Source organism: Carassius auratus, chromosome 31 (assembly GCF_003368295.1).
Source record: "Carassius auratus strain Wakin chromosome 31, ASM336829v1, whole genome shotgun sequence".
In the NCBI taxonomy this organism is placed as follows: Eukaryota; Metazoa; Chordata; class Actinopteri; order Cypriniformes; family Cyprinidae; genus Carassius; species Carassius auratus.
The window spans coordinates 8,380,640-8,396,740 of NC_039273.1; the positions used below are offsets into that span (position 1 = coordinate 8,380,640).

At 35.7% G+C, this 16,101-nt stretch overlaps 1 protein-coding gene across 2 annotated transcripts in view; it reads left to right on the forward strand.

The window, feature by feature from the left end:
• LOC113050448 (E3 ubiquitin-protein ligase RAD18-like) overlaps positions 1-15,770 on the forward strand; it is a 38,403-nt gene extending 22,633 nt beyond the window's left edge. For both annotated transcript variants that reach the window (XM_026213411.1, XM_026213412.1), the window contains exons 12-13: positions 10,677-10,723; positions 15,119-15,770. In XM_026213411.1, coding sequence (XP_026069196.1) covers positions 10,677-10,701 — 25 coding nt within the window. In that variant the 3' untranslated portion in view covers positions 10,702-10,723; positions 15,119-15,770. The remainder of the gene's footprint in view (positions 1-10,676; positions 10,724-15,118) is intronic.
• The last annotated feature ends 331 nt before the right edge of the window (positions 15,771-16,101 follow it).

Consider the following 16,101-nt stretch of genomic DNA (forward strand, 5'->3'; position numbering starts at 1 on the left):
AATAATACCAAATTACTGTTCTTTTTGTCAACCAATATCCTTTACCTGAATACAGCATGGCATAGAGTGCTTTATTGCTTTTATTAAAATATTTATGAGCAAAACTATTTGACAAGATCACAGTCCCTGAGAGAGAGAGAGAGAGAGATAGATATATATATCTGGCATGTCTTTGAACACACATAGTGTTTGCAAGCAAAGTATTGCGTAAATGCCTGCACTTTGAAATCATGTGTTTGCTAATTAATTTTCATGTGGAGAGATTTCTTGGGAAAGATCTGTCAGCATAGACAGTCATTCAGTATTTCTTATTCAGGGCAAGTTCAGTCTGAGAAGCTTAATTTAAGAATTATTTGTTTCTTAGTCAAGATGCTTGCAAGGTGCTGTCTTTTCATTTTTCTTTTTGTAATACTTCAAATTTATTAGGCATGCATCTAAAAGTGGTCTTGATAACAAGTATTTAATTGAGTCACAGAACATTGAATAGATCCTTGGACTTGCTTTGATTTGTCTTATATTATGTTATGAAATGAATACCATTTTGACCAAAAATGCTTTCAAATCCTAACCTGAGGGTAGTATTCCTCCCCGCCTTTCTTTCTCTAGTCCACTTCAAATACTGCATACAGTACATCCATCTCTAGGATTAAATATCACTGTTAATGGAAACCTGCGATTGAGAACATGTTCAGGTGTGGAAACATTGTAAATCATTACCAGTGCCTTCTCCATGCTCTGTTCCTAACTCTCTGGTACAGTTTTTCATTGGCTCACTTCCTCTCTCAAAGCAGATGAGCCAATTTCCTGCTGTTTTTAAAGCAATATTGACAGGTGTTTTGCTCTGCAGTCATCCTGATAGTTTAAGTCAAGGTGTGGGATGTTAACTTTGGCAGAAAGGAACCTGTCAGTCACTGAGGAAAGAGATTTGGAGAATATTTCATTATCTTGCAGGCTTTCAGATACATTGATATTTACAGTAGGTGATTGAGAGCTCCTTGTTGCTTTTCACATTAGGATCTATTCAGAATCATTTTGTTTTTATTGTTGGGATTCATTGCATTATCTTAGTTTTTTTTTTTTCGGAAACAAAAGATAATTTGCACTCAAAATAAAATTAGCATAATAAAGTACTATACCATCAAATACATATACTGTATGTATCAAATGCATTAAATATACAGGGGATGAAATCATAAATGACTGAAAATAAGGACTACTTGCCCTATGAAACTTTAATGTAATCACTGTGTTTGTCCAGTTATAAATTTGTCATGGTGATGCATTTTGGAGACTAGCTTTGGCATATTTCAGAATTGAATTTGAGGGGGGGAGTTAGGGTATCATTTTTTAGACATATTTTTAAACTACAGTCATCCAATCTAAATGTTTTGTCACCCAGTGTATTTGTATCTTACAATTTATAATGCTGATTCATATGTATATTGTGAGTAAGATACTTAGAAAGAACTTTGATTTCAAACTCTGAATTGATTTTATTTTAACTAAAAAAAGACAAGTAAACAGTAATGAAATAAGAATTGATTAATGATAAGCAATGGCACAAACAAATACAATAACAAGATACAACTAAAATTAACTGTGCTTTAAGTTTTTCATGTAGGTATAACCTACCATATTCTGGTACAGAAACACCACAGTAACCGAATAATCTATTTAACTTTAAAATAACACTGGTTAGTCTTCAATGTATAAATAAACTTTAATAACAGACAGCAGCAGGTTTATTTAGGTTGATGTCTCTTCAAGACCTTACGCACGGATCTAACTGTTTCTCAACTGTTACATTCACTTAATAGCCTTTATACCGACAATGTTTAGTAAAAAAAAAAACGACTGTTTACATGAATACTTATAAGACTTATAAGTGCATTACTACCACCTATCTCTTAAGTGGACCATTGACACTCCTATTTGAGATTGTAGATGGAGTGTCAATGGTCCACTTGAGAGATAGGTGGCTGTAATGCATTTATAAGTCTGAAATCCCCCGTAAAGCAAGAAGAAGACGCCTCACACACAGGCTCTGTTTTGAAGAGGTGCTCAGAACCAGAGGTTCGCCAGAGGTGATACGGAAAAAATGAAAAAAAGTATCTGGAAGCAGGTACAGGTACAATTTTACACGATGGAAAACCAAACAAAGGCGAGTGGAGGTGAGCTGGTACTGTGTAGTGGAAAAGCGTCAATACAGTTCAGGCATTAAAGTGCATCAGAGGTAAACAAAAAAACTAGGGCCAGGACTCGATTAGAAAAATTTATCTAATTAATTAGAGGCTTTGTAATTAATTAATCGAAATTAATCGCATTTTAATCGCATATAAATATTTGACCTGAGAACCGTGAGAAGTAATTTTTTTTCACATGGATTTATAGTATACCATTGAATAATGACTGAATACATAAGCTTAAGCAACAAAATATTGTTTATTTTTGTTCAACCAAGTCTAGCAGACCAGTGCAATTTTTGCCATTAAGTGTAGCAATAGCATATTTAGAAACAATTTAGAAATAGTACATTTTAGAAATTCAGGAAGCTTATAGGTGCTGGAACCTTCTGTAAAGTGTATTTTTTTAGTAAAACACAATACTGTCAATTACATTCAGAACATTGGAAACACTGACTATCAGAAAACATCTCTCTGTTGCTTCAGAGGCCATAACATACTAAGTCCAACTCTCAATAACCTTGGCCAAAACAATAAAGATTCCAACATAAACTGTTGCACCAACAAAATAATACATAGTTCAACATAAAGTGTAAAGTCTACGCTAGCTGCTATATCTTTTGCATTGAGGTGATACTTGAGGCTCGTCCATGTGCTGCGGTGATGTGCGAACGCTAGTTGGTGTTTCAGTATAATCGGTCCGCCGAAACTCATCCAGTAAGAAACGTTCCGCGGTGCAAAAATAAGTTATTAAAAATGCGGGAATTTTTTTTTCTGTAATTAATTAATCTTAGTTAACGCGTTATTTTTTGTGTAATTAATTAATCTCAATTAACGCGTTAAAGTCCCGGCCCTAAAAAAAACAATATAAAAACTGTTCAGTATCTTGCACAGACTGAACATTTTGTGTCTTTATACATCAGTGTATCGTCACTAGGCACAGGGTTTAATTTGGTTTTGTTTGCGTATGTTTGTTTTTAGTTTTATTGTATGTTTTAGCCGTGATTCCCATCCACTTACATTATAAGACTGATAGACTGCAACGGTTTGTTTTAAAAAATCTCAGTTTGTGTTCTACTGAAGAAACAAAGTCCCCTTCATCTTGGATGCCCTGGGGGTAAACAGATAAACATCAAATTTAAATTTTTGGGTGAACTATCCCTTTAAAGGTTTGCTGTTGTAGGAGTTCGCATGCAATTTTTTTCAGTCAAAGTATAATTTGATGCTTGTATGGTCGCAGCTCGTATCATGTGCGAGGAATTACGAGCCGAGCAGAGTGCCTTACGAGTACTTCCCGACCTCCCGATCATTTTTAAATATGTCTAAAAAGTTCATGAGCTAAGGTTTGAATTCGTGACGTGTGCGGTTGAACAAGCCGACTTGTTGATCTATCTGAAGTTGACCAATCACTAACTAGGAAAAAGCAATTAGATTTGTTTAAAAATATATAACAACAACGTTGGCTATGGATATGGTTATATACTTTTGGCTATTGTTATATACTTTCCCATATCTTCCACGACCACATCAAGGCATGCGCACACAGATACACTTACCTCAAGCTGTTTTTGAAGAACAAAAAGTCCATGCTTTTCTCTGCTCTTCAGCCAAACTCTTTGCCATGCCCTTCTTTTTTTTCGCTTTTATTCTTTCGCAAGCCATTGCTGCAACAAAAAAAAGCAATCTTTTCTTCGGACTCCATGTTTTTTGCACGGAACTTCATGCGATTGCTTCTGAAATCGGCAGGTCATAAAATATTGTCGTTTATCACCTCGTCCATGCGATTTTCAGATAAACTCACTCGTGAAGTGTGCGTGGACATACGATCTTCCGACCATCAGTGTACGCCCACCTTAAGTCAGCATTGGTTCTTTGACTCCTAACGATGTGACCTCCATAGAAGTTAAAAGGCCTCACATCATTGAGCCCGCCAAGGCAATGCAAGTATCGTACATTTAACTAAACAAAAGAGAGGTTTAGTATAAGCTGTAGACTCCGTTGTAAAACAGCACTGATGGTTTCATTTGGGTAGTTAACTGACTCCTTTTCATATTTTCATTCCCTGTTTCTCTAAAGGTTTCATTGATTCGGTTTCATTTCCCCTCCTGCTTGTGTGAATGTTTGTTTTGTCCACAAACCCCATGAGCTTCTGATTCTTTCACTGCTTGTGGATAATGTCCCTTTAACAATCCAAACTAGTTACATGCTCTAATGCACTAGTACTGTAAGAAAGTTATTTTCTGTGGCCCTCAAAATGCCTTTTACATTGTGTGAGCAGCTGCTGCTTGTTGCAAAACAATGTCCTGGCCATAATGTTTCGTTTTACATATACATTTTTATTGGTGTTATATTTTGGTGCAGCTTTGTATTTTGTTGTGATGCTGGTATTAAAGTCTCCTGAGAGCTGTCATCAAGAGTCGTGTTGTTAATCATAATGCAAGACTGTGGAATTTAGTTTCAGGCGAAAATGATGTGTAGAATGTGTGACGAAGTTCATCAAATGGGGTCTTTTCATTATAAGTGTGGTTTTGTTGACGGAAAATGTAGTCGATGTGCTAATAACTTTTAACCAGATTTCAAAAGAATATTCATGCCTTGTCACACTCATCTTAAGTCGTTGAGGGAATTACAAAAATGTAACCTTTGTAAAGAGTTTACGAATGAACTTGAATAATCTTTGCCATTGTTAAACTGAAAAATGAATCTCGCTTGTTTACTCGATTGTTTACTCTCACAAGTGGCCCTGATTGCTTAGCTCTACATAGCAGTCTTTGTAAGGACACAGCTTTTATATATGTAGATTAATGTAATAAGATATTATGTATGCACCGTCCTGCTTGGCTTAGGTGCACTATAATTTGATGTATTTGTTTTATTAATTTTTAGAAGGCCTCTAGTAACAGATGTTCCTCATAGAGTCTTTAGAAAGTGGGTGGACCGTTTTAACAGGGTGAATGATAATGAGAAATTTTAAGTTGTGCCGTATTCTTTGGTTTGCCACACAAATCTATATACAGAGCCCTCCGTAAGTATTAGAACAATAAAGACAAAATTGTTCTGTTTGCTGTGGAATCAAGAAATCTGTAAATATGATTAAAAGGTGAATATTAGACAAAACTACAGAAAGTCACATTTTATTATTGGGTGATTCAACACAAAGATGTTTTACCAGCTAAGAAGATCAGCACTTTTAGAGTTTGATCTCCCTGTCTGATGTGAGCATAAGTATTGGAACAGTTGCCTCACAGGTCTTCCTAAGTGTTCAGCTGTGTCCTGTTGCATTAATTCTTCAGATATTAATAGCAGGGAATGTGTCTTATCAGTTATATCCATTGCTTCTGCATTCTAAGTCTTGCATTCAATGATTACGAGGAGGCCGACTCCGAAAGAAAAGCAAGCAATTTGGATGCTAAAAGAAAAGAGGAAGTCAATTAGAATTATAGGAAATACAAAGGGCATGGAGAAATCAAGAGTTTGGAAACTACCGGCGATATCATTGACCAATGATTACCTTATCGGCTGAGAAAAACAACATTAGTTGATGACAGACAAATCATAAAAGCTGTTAAAAAATGAACCCTAAAATACATGTCTGTAAAATCACCAACAACCTCCAGAAAGCTTGAGGTGAAGCTCTTTCAATCTACAGTCCGCAGGAGAATTTGACACAGAATTACAGAAGCTACACAGCAAGATGCAAACCTCTGATCAGCTCCAATGATAATGGTGTTTTAAACCGTGCAAGTGCACGAGAGAGAGCCAATGGAATCACCAATAATCTAAAATATATACTTTCAAACATACTGATAAATTAACGTTAAATATAAAAATAGCTAGTTAGTAGACATATAGTCGGACGACTCTGATGCAACTGTCATGTTGCGCATCCTGTGACAAATTTGCCGCATTTGCGCACAGAAGTTATCTACATTTTCTGCAAAATCAGTCAACCGTGAAAATCAATAGAAGATTTAAAGTCCAACAGTTTAACACTAATATTGGAAATAAACATGTTAAATATAAAGTATTAAAAACAGGCAAGTTTATTTAATTCTTAACAAGATTGAGATGCATTATAACAAGTGCAATTTCTGCAGACAATGTACGTCTGTTTGTGGATGGAGACTTCTTCACCAGCTACAGACTCTAATCCTCATTTGTGCGTGTGTGTGTAGGTATGTTTGTGTGCGTGAAATGTGGTGCTGAAGTGAAATAGCTGGGCAGTTTGATAGCCGATTTATAATAGGCTGCCTAATAAAAATAATAATTTAATAGGAGAATGAGCCTAATATCATCTTGACTATACACAGACACTGTTGCTTACGTTGATATTTCTGACTATCGCCGATACACAATACTATAGTGTATGGGCACAACCCTAGTGGGCAGCTATATATCCAGCGCCCGGGGAGCAACTGAGGGTTCAGTGCCTTGCTCAAGGGCACTTCAGCCATGGGTATTGAGGGTGGAAGAGAGAACTGTTCATTCACTCCCTCCCACCTACAACTCCTGCCAGCACCGAGACTCAAACCTGGGACCTTCGGGTTACAAGTCCAACTCTAACCATTAGGCCAGAGCTGCCTAAATCTTTTACACCTGCCTTAAATTCAACTGTTCCACTACTTATGATCACATCAAATAGTGGGGTGAACTCTAAAAGTGCTGTCTTTTTTATTTGGAAAAACGTGTGTGTCGATAGACCTAATAATAAAATGTGACATTCTGTAGTTTTGTCACATATTCATCTTTTAATCATATTTGCAAATGCCTTGACTCCACAGCAAAGAAAGCAATTTCGTCTTTACTGTTCCAATACTTACGGAGGGCACTGTATGTTATGTCCCATCTTGCTGTTTTTCACACATCAGCCAGTGCCTCATCGAGGTCTGACTAGTTGATAAAAAAAAAAAAAAAAATGTATTTTTGGCGCACACAACATCTCAATGTTGTGATTTGCTGTCAGTAGAGTTAAAGGTTAAGGTTTTAAGTCCCCAACGTTTGCAGCTCCACTAGTGTAAGGACACAAATCAGAAGTGATAAGATCTATTACAGGCTCATTACTGCAGCTCATACTGAAGTCTTGGGATGGATGGTGTTCTGCTTTGGTACTCTGGGTAATTAACTGATACTAGGAGCTAATTCGCATGGATGATTCTTGTATTCTAGGGATTAGTTTGTATATGCTTATTAAAATTTTGCAGACCATGAACTGCATAGTTTTTTTTTTTAAGATAGTTTACTTGTCAGTAGAACTTTGGATGCTGACATTTTGAGTTCATGCTGTAAAAATGAGATTTAGTTAAAATGATTTGCTTCTGGGGTATGTCCTCTGTTTTGTATTAAATGTATCTTCTAGTTTGTTAAATCATACAGTTGAAGTCTTGATCATAAATATTTTTGGATGGGATAAGAGTGTATATTTCTTTTTTGTTTAAAAGATTTTGGTGGTTTCGTTTCTGATTATTGTCAAAGAATGTCTGAAATCCCAGCTTCATAGGTTGATTTGATCTGCTTTGTGGCGTTTATTCACCCTGAAGTTATGCATTTGAGTGCTTTTGTTCAACCGTGACATTTGAAGTGATTCACAAGTGTAGAACCAATCAAAATGCTAGAGGTAGGAAGAAGTTTTGAAGTTTTTCTCCCCTGAAGTTTCAGTGGTAACATGACCTCTGTGTCCTGTGAATCAGCAGGGAAATAACACTTTATTCTGTTTCTTATTATATGAGGAGTTTTTGCAATTGAATAGTTTTTTTTCCAATTTAATTTTTTTTATCATGTTTTAAGTATAGTAAGTTCAGTAAAAATGTATTTTCATAATTTTTGTAAATGAAAATTTAAATGTTAATTTCAGCATTTTTGGACAGCATTAATAACAGCTTGCATTAATAACAGCAGTAGATCTGGGAGTTTGTGATTGATCAGTAGAAACGGTGTAAAATCTGACATATTTCAGTCCTCTCTTTTTTCCATCTTGTAAATTTGTTGAGCATTAATCTTATCTCTTCTGGCTCTGCTTGATCCCTGAATCTAAATCTAAATCTAAAATGAATTGCGTTGCATTATGCGTAATAATAGTTAATAGCAGACAGTTCTTTAGATGTCCCAAAAAACTGTTACTACTAAAAATGGATTTGTACAAAGATGTTGAGTACATATTGTCTTCTCCAGCATATACTGTACACTAAAAAGTTTGGATGAACCTACACATTCTTTAGAATGTTTTTTTTTTTTTTAAATGAGATATATATAGCTACTAATTTCAATCTTTTAAGCATGCATCTTTTGATAGTAGGATACTTTAGTATGCAGAAATACCTACTCTTCCTATATGTGTAAGAAATGAAGTGAATGGAACGCAAAAATTACAGCGACCACACAGGTTCATACTTAAAAATACTTACCAATTTTTTGTACTTTTAGTCCATACTATGTTCTTGTGTATTGTTTTGTATCCTCAAAATTAAAGTCATTGATGACTGGGGGCTTGTTTACTGTTTTTATAATGTTTTTCTTTTCCCCTCTTCATTTCCAACTTGTTTCTGTGCAACCATATCCCTCCCTTTCACCACTCTCCACTTTCCATCACTGCGTCCAGCTACACAATTTCTGCACTTCCTACATGGCACATGACTGGCTTATTGTGTCCCCCCTGCTTTTCATCGGTAGAGACCAGTTCTGTAATAATTTCTTAAGAATTTCTTAAGTTGGGCCCAAAGCGCCATTGTGGCAGTGAAGGGTCTCTGTGTCATGACTTGAGTTATCGTCTCTAGTCTTTCATAATTGTGCCTAGGTCTGCAGAATCACAGTATTGCTGCTCTATGTGCATGTTTGAAGTGCAGTAAAATGTCAAACTATTACGTGGTGCAGAGGTCATGTAACATTATGCTTGTGCTTGTTGGAAACAAACCTAGGACTTACTTTGAAAATCTTTTGAGTGCATATAGATTGCCAAAACAGCAGAATAATATATATATATATTAGGGCTGTCAAAAATAGCGCATTAACGGCGTTAATTAGTTGGTTGTCGTTAATTACGTCAAATTTTTTAACGCATTTCACGCATGCGCAGTGTGACAAATTATTCAGGTTAGGAAAGTCTCGTCGATCTCTGAATTCTCAAGATAGTAAAAAACAGCGGCGAGCGACGCGACGAAAACACCGAAGAAGCTTAAGGTTTTACCCCATTTACTCTCAAATACATTCATGCCAAGCTCGATAAACAGAGACGACTTTGGTAGTTGCTGGAGCTTCTTCTTTCTGTTATAGCAGTGATCCTCAAATCTGGCTCGCGAGTTTCATGCAGAGTTTAGCGCAGACTCCAATTAAACACACCTGCCTGTGATTTACTAATGATCCTAAAGACACTGATTAGCAAACTCATGCGTGTTTGATTAGGGTTAGAGCTAAACTTTGCAGGAAAGTGGATCTCGCGAGCCAGATTTGAGGATCACTGTGTTATAGCGTCCTGTGTTTCACACTGCGCATGCGCACAACGCCTACATGCAATGCAGCGAAAATTACAGCTGTTTGGAAAAGCATATGCATTTTTACTTGGTTTTACTGGCACTTGAAGCCTTCAGAACGTGAAAATATCGATCCTAAAGTATTGTGGCAGAGCAAATGAACACCTCCCAAAAACAAGGGTGCCCAGAGTGCTGCTTATGTGATTGTGGCACATGTTTGTGTTTCTGAGTTAATTCTTTCGAGTTTCTCTATGCATAATTTCATAGATATGTGGCTATATTTAACCACTGGTTCACCTAAAACTCTTACACTATCTGTAGTTAAATGGCATGGTTTGATATAGTGCTCAGGTAAATTTGATCTAAGTAAATGTTAAACTTTTGAAATTCAGAAAAAAAGAAACACATATTGATGAATCGATACATGAAAATTATGTATCTGTGTCCTGTTATTTATCTTTTGGTATGCATTTCAGAAAAAAAATGGTTAGGATTCAGGTGTAGTTGCAAATAGTGATTAATCATGATTAATCCACTGAAAATTCTGATTAATTTGATTAAAAATTTTAATCATTTGACAGCCCTAATATATATATATATATATATATATATATATATATATATATATATATATATATATATATATATATATATATATATATATATATATATATATATATATATATAATATGTGTGTGTGTGTGTGTGTGTATATAGTGTAATAGACTGGTCCAAGCTGAATCTAGAAGTATTTAAAATATTACTGTACATACAGTATTAGTTAGTTGACGCTGATAGCCTTGTGGGCAGCTCGCAGACATGTAGTGCCATTGTGCTTCGGGCATCCCGAGTTTGAGTACTGGCTCACGGACCTTTACTGATATCCATACCCCCCACCCCCCCACCATCCTTCACTCTCTCTCCCACTTTGCTTCTTGTCAACTTACTGTCCTATTGAAAATAAAGGCATAAAAACACCAAAAATACAAATTAAACATTAACAGCCTTTTCTCTTTGTCTTTTGTTTCAGCTCCATCTCAGATATTTTCTGTTGAAGACATGGTAGCAGCAACTCAAGTAAGTAGCTCTTCACATACAGCATATTTGATACACATTTTTACACTTCACATCACATACACAATTACAAAATGTTAAATCAAAATATCTGACACGTCATTAACAGTTATTCACATTTTCCTAATTTTGCTTAATTTTGATGCTTAAATGATTCATGACTATTAATTTAAGTTGTCAACATGACTCTGCTAATGCATGTTTCTTATCTTATTTTGCACAGTTCACCTTTATATGTCATTTCCAATAATTTCTATAAAAAAAAGTTCCCTTTTGTTTGTTTGTTTGTTTTTTTTTACTAATTTTCCTTTGTAGTTAGTGTGACATGCAACTGTTGAGGAATATATAATATTTCATGCTCTTGATTAATATTCCCCATTGACTGTTATTTCATGTCAGTTATCCAGTGCTACTTGGATACATACTTCTTGCTACTTTCAGCAATAAACATGCTTTTGACACACAAAAAACCCCACATCCATAGTCATCTAATGAAGGCTTAGAGTCTGGCTATTTGTTGTTTGCTTGAGTTGTATTAGGGCTGTGAAAAAATCGAATGCGATTTTCATGCGCATCTTGTCAGTATCTCCAGCACGTGCGTTCAGATCAGTTTTGCCAGATTTTCAAAAAAAAGTCCTGCCCACTTGCTTCTCAAAACTAGTCCAAAACTAGCCCAATCATGTTTCCGGGAGGTTCCCCGATGAAAAATAATAAAATTGGGGTTTTAAATACATTTTTTTTTTTGGAAGGGTTGCCTTGGTAAAATTAGCATTTTAGGGGCTAAACATAACGTTATTGGTATTGGGGTCGCTTCAACCCGTGGACATGAAAAACAACCACGGACTTGGCAACACTGGTGGAGCAGCATTTACTACACAGAGCCATAGTCCACCCACAAGCTACACAAAATCGCTTTCAAAATCAACAAAGAATCGCCTTCGATTTTTATAAATCGATTTTGTGTAGATTGTCAGTGAACTTCGGCTCTTTATAGTAAAGGCCAACCAGTGTTGCCAACTGTGCAAATTCATACTAGTCAAAATGGCTGATTAATTAGCTTAAATATCTCTATATTACTCGATGATCTTTGTCAGAATTATAAGTCATAAGCTGTAGCATATATAAAGAACCTATTTTTCTTCCATCAAACTGTAAGAATCTACCTTAAACTTTGAAGCTTATATAAAAGACTTGTGTATCAATGCCTCATCTGTCTTTCAGTTTTTTCTCAGAAGTGACGCTGTTTCTTACAGCCTGTTCCCAAAAACAGAAATGCTCAAAGATTTTCGGTGTTTCCAGAATAGATCAGCCTTTTAACGCCCTCCTCATTGTTTATGAAACACAAAAATCCCTCCACTCAATCTCAGTTTGGTTTAACCTTCATCAAGACATAACGGCTGCCTTTGTGTCCCAGGCGATGTCATTCGTTCTCCTTTTGAACTGGCTGCTTTGGGAGTCATTAGCAAGCGCTCGGTGCCACTAACTGTTTCTTGAGCACTTTGTGTGATTTATGAACCAGGGGACTGAAAGGGCTGATTTGTTTGGTTTCTTATTAAGCATATGGATCAAATATTTCCTATGAATAAAAATGATCTTAGAAGGCTTATCTGCAGGCCTTCAGGTCCTGCTTAATTGTAATACAATAAATTTCAAAGGCGAAAGCATGTGGAAGGAAAACGGTACTGCACCGAATCCCACAAACATTCTCCTCTCAACATACAACTAAGCCAATTTCCATAGCTCAGGGGTCTTCAACCTTTTTTCAGGCCAAGGACCCCCTTGGTGGGTAGAAAATTGGAGCAGGAACCTGTTACATATTGTGTTGCATTTTAATCCTGGCCTTTAATATGCCTTTTAAAATGAAAAATTTGTATCATAATCATGTATTGGCACCGTCACTCAAAATTTAGATTTTGGCCAGATTTTTTACGTTTAGATGTAAAGCAATCTTAAATGATCTCGTTCAACATGCAACCTTGAGCCGTCACTTTTTACTTCATTCACCTAAAACCAATGCTGCACTTTATACTCTTCTATGTGGACATATGCTGCATTCTCCCTCATAATTTTTTATGGATTATTTCTGTCCTTTACAGAGTAACACATCCCTGAAAAGCAGTGGCTGGGGCATGTATGTATGTACATTGAGATTGCACAATGAAACTGTCCATACTTGCAATTTCTTATGACAATGAAGGTCCTCGTCACGCTTGGCTTATAGTCAAGCTATGAAGCCATCTTAAAGCTCCTCCATTTCAGTTGAAGCGAATCAATTAGTTCTGTTTGTTAAGAGCTGATCTGGAAGACATTAGGATCGTTGGATGTTTGGATAAGCCATTGCAAATGTCGTGCTAGAAATCCAGAGTCATAAGACAGAAACCTGCAAAGGAACCTTTGCACTTTTAGCATTCTCTATTGATTTGTTAAGCTTATCCTGGGGGTTGTCTTTTGCCATCTTTAGCTAGTATAACGAAAACATCTGCTTCAGCCCTCTTGGTCCCTTACAGAAGCTCTTGGTTGTGAGATTTTTGCTGTATTTGTCTTTAAGGACTGGATGATCTGCCAGAAAAGACATCTCTTTCACAGTTTGAATTCAGTCAGATGTCATCATCTCTGGATGCTTGCCTCCCCTTTGAAACCCATTCCAAGTTATTGTTCAGATTTTATATTTGAGCATGTTGAGAAGAATGGGGGATTTGGATGAGAAAGGGCTTCGAGCTGAGATTCAAACTCTGATCAGGTGGCCACATGGCTATCAGCTCTTAGATTTGACTACCTTTAAAAAATCTTTATAATGCAGCATGCATATGATCCAGAAGGCCAACAACATCTTGATGTAACTACATTAAATGTAACCATTAAAATATGAGTTTATATACATAGTTTTACACTGGTATGGTTTACTTTTGTAATATTTTTGTAATTTTAATGTGGTAGTGACAATGAAACATGTTTACCCCCGCCACACACACACACACACACACAAAAAATAATTCAAATACAAAATGCATTTAGAACGCCTTTTCCAAGAATTTTATTTTATTTATTTTTTTGATAGTACTTGTTATGCATTGTTTGGATTTCACTTTGAAATAGTTCCAGCATTAAGTAGATTCCTAAAGTAGAATCCACATTTGGATATCACTTTTTAAGTTCACCTTAAAATTCCTTAAAAAAATTTTTGGGGAAAAAGAAAAAGAACATCAAAGTAAGATGATCTGATCTTATGGAAAGGAAAATAATATTGTGCAGAAGAGACATGATATTAACCAGAAAGGACAAAGAGAAATGGGCAAAGAAACTTAATTTCCAGAAACTCAGACATTGCACATACCAACTTCAAAACGAATGCAGGGAAGACATTTTACATGATAAAAGCATTTCCTTGAAAAGAAGCAGAATTATAGTCCTTAGAAATACTGGTCACACTGTGAAATTGGACTTCATCCATGATTTTATTTGTGAAAAGTCATTTGTCTGCACACTCAGAAGGAGCTTCTGACTATTAGGTCCTACGGCAACAGCAGTCAGTGAAGCACGTAAAACCAAAAGAATATTTTTGGAGTTAAGGTAATTTAATTAGTATTTCATATTTATTTATTTTATAATTTATTAATCACTTGTCATCCTGCCATGTCTTAGTGTCCATATGATGTAACTTCATAAGTATCAACATTTTACTGAATACTGCTTTTTTAATTGTTAACATGATTCTGTACAAAAAGTATTCTACAACTAATTTGTTTAGACATCTAATTAAACGGCAAAGAGTGTACTCATGGCAAAATAATGTAATTGTTTCAAGCAGTCAAGCAGACAGAGAAATGAAGAGGCACATCTGACTGATTTTAGAAAGAAATGCCGGTGTGGGTGTTGTACTTTGCTGTGTATTATGAGGACATGCTTCACAGCAAAACAAGATGAACTTAAACACAAATTGAAGGCAAACTGGCTAAATTAACATGACGCTGAGTGAATGATTGTCTGAGTTTGAGCTTCGGAGAGGAAATGGCTTTAGTCTATTGTGATTTTTGCAGGCTTCGGCATCTCTGTGGGCACCATACTGCTGCTCTAATAATGAATTTAGTTATTCAATCATCATTAGTCTTAGTGCTGTTGTTTTTCCACACATGTGTCGGTTTTAATAACAATAATAAAAAGGCTTCCATAGGGGAAAAAAATGGATGCGGTTTGTGTAATGTCACAACATGCTACTGAAAGTTTAAAGAGTTTTTACAGTCCGGATTATTCTTCAAAATGATTATGCAATAAAAGTCTGTTCAGGAGAGAGATCAGTACCTCAGCTGTTTTGATTATCTCTCTTTGCTCGATTTAACCTGTGCTTTGCTGTAGTGCCAAATGGACCAATTTCAACCATGTGCAACTCTCTCTCTCTAGACTCAGCAAGTGAATTCTCCTCTGCAGAAGTCCAGAGCAGCTGGTTACAGAGAGGTCTCGACTCCCACGGGAAGATGTTTGAAGACCATGTGAAGAGACATCCTCAGTTCATTATAGTACAAGAGTATCTGTTTCAAGGTTTTTCAGAACTGAATGTGTGGTCTAAATGTATGAAATTTCCAACATATTATGTACAGTAATCTTTTTTTTTTCATTTCAGTATTATGTTTTCTCAAATAAAACAGAAAAAAAAACTTTTTATGGAATTTCTGTAATCTATTCCAAATTTAAAATTTAACTTCTTATACTCCCAATCCCAGATGTAGTAGCTCAGCTTATGCACTCCACATTAGCATTCGGTTTGAAACCTGCAAATTAATTATGTTGGAGTTGGAAGAAATGGACATCAGGAGACCACTGTCTCAGACCCCTCACTGTCAACTATCCTATGGCATGAAAGGAAGCAGATATATACATACATATATATAACTTTTTTTTTTTAATATACTAGTGGGTGCAGGACACTATAGTTCATTAATTTAAGTAAGGATAGCAAAACCATGAAATATTATACCCAAAAATTCTTTATACAACTGACCATGTTTTGCTTAAGTGTTATCTAACATTATAAAGATTCATTGGTTCTGACACAGTTGAACTCTGAGTTGTTGTCATATTTTATTACCATTTTCTAAGTTAATAAACTGATAATGTGTAAAATGTTGAAGGTGTCTGAATACATTTTGGTTTGTCTGTATTTGTATATTAATTTATTTTTTAAGGATACACAGTTACTTTTAAGATATCAATGGAAAAATACATTTGTAAGAGATTTGTAGTGACAGTATCTACTAGCAGGGACTGATAGGGCCTGTAAAACATTTGAGGCTTCTGATATTATTTGGCCAGAGACTTATGAAATGCATCTTACCTCCTGCTTTTGAATTATTTCCAATTGTGCTGTCAAGACTAATAAATAGTGA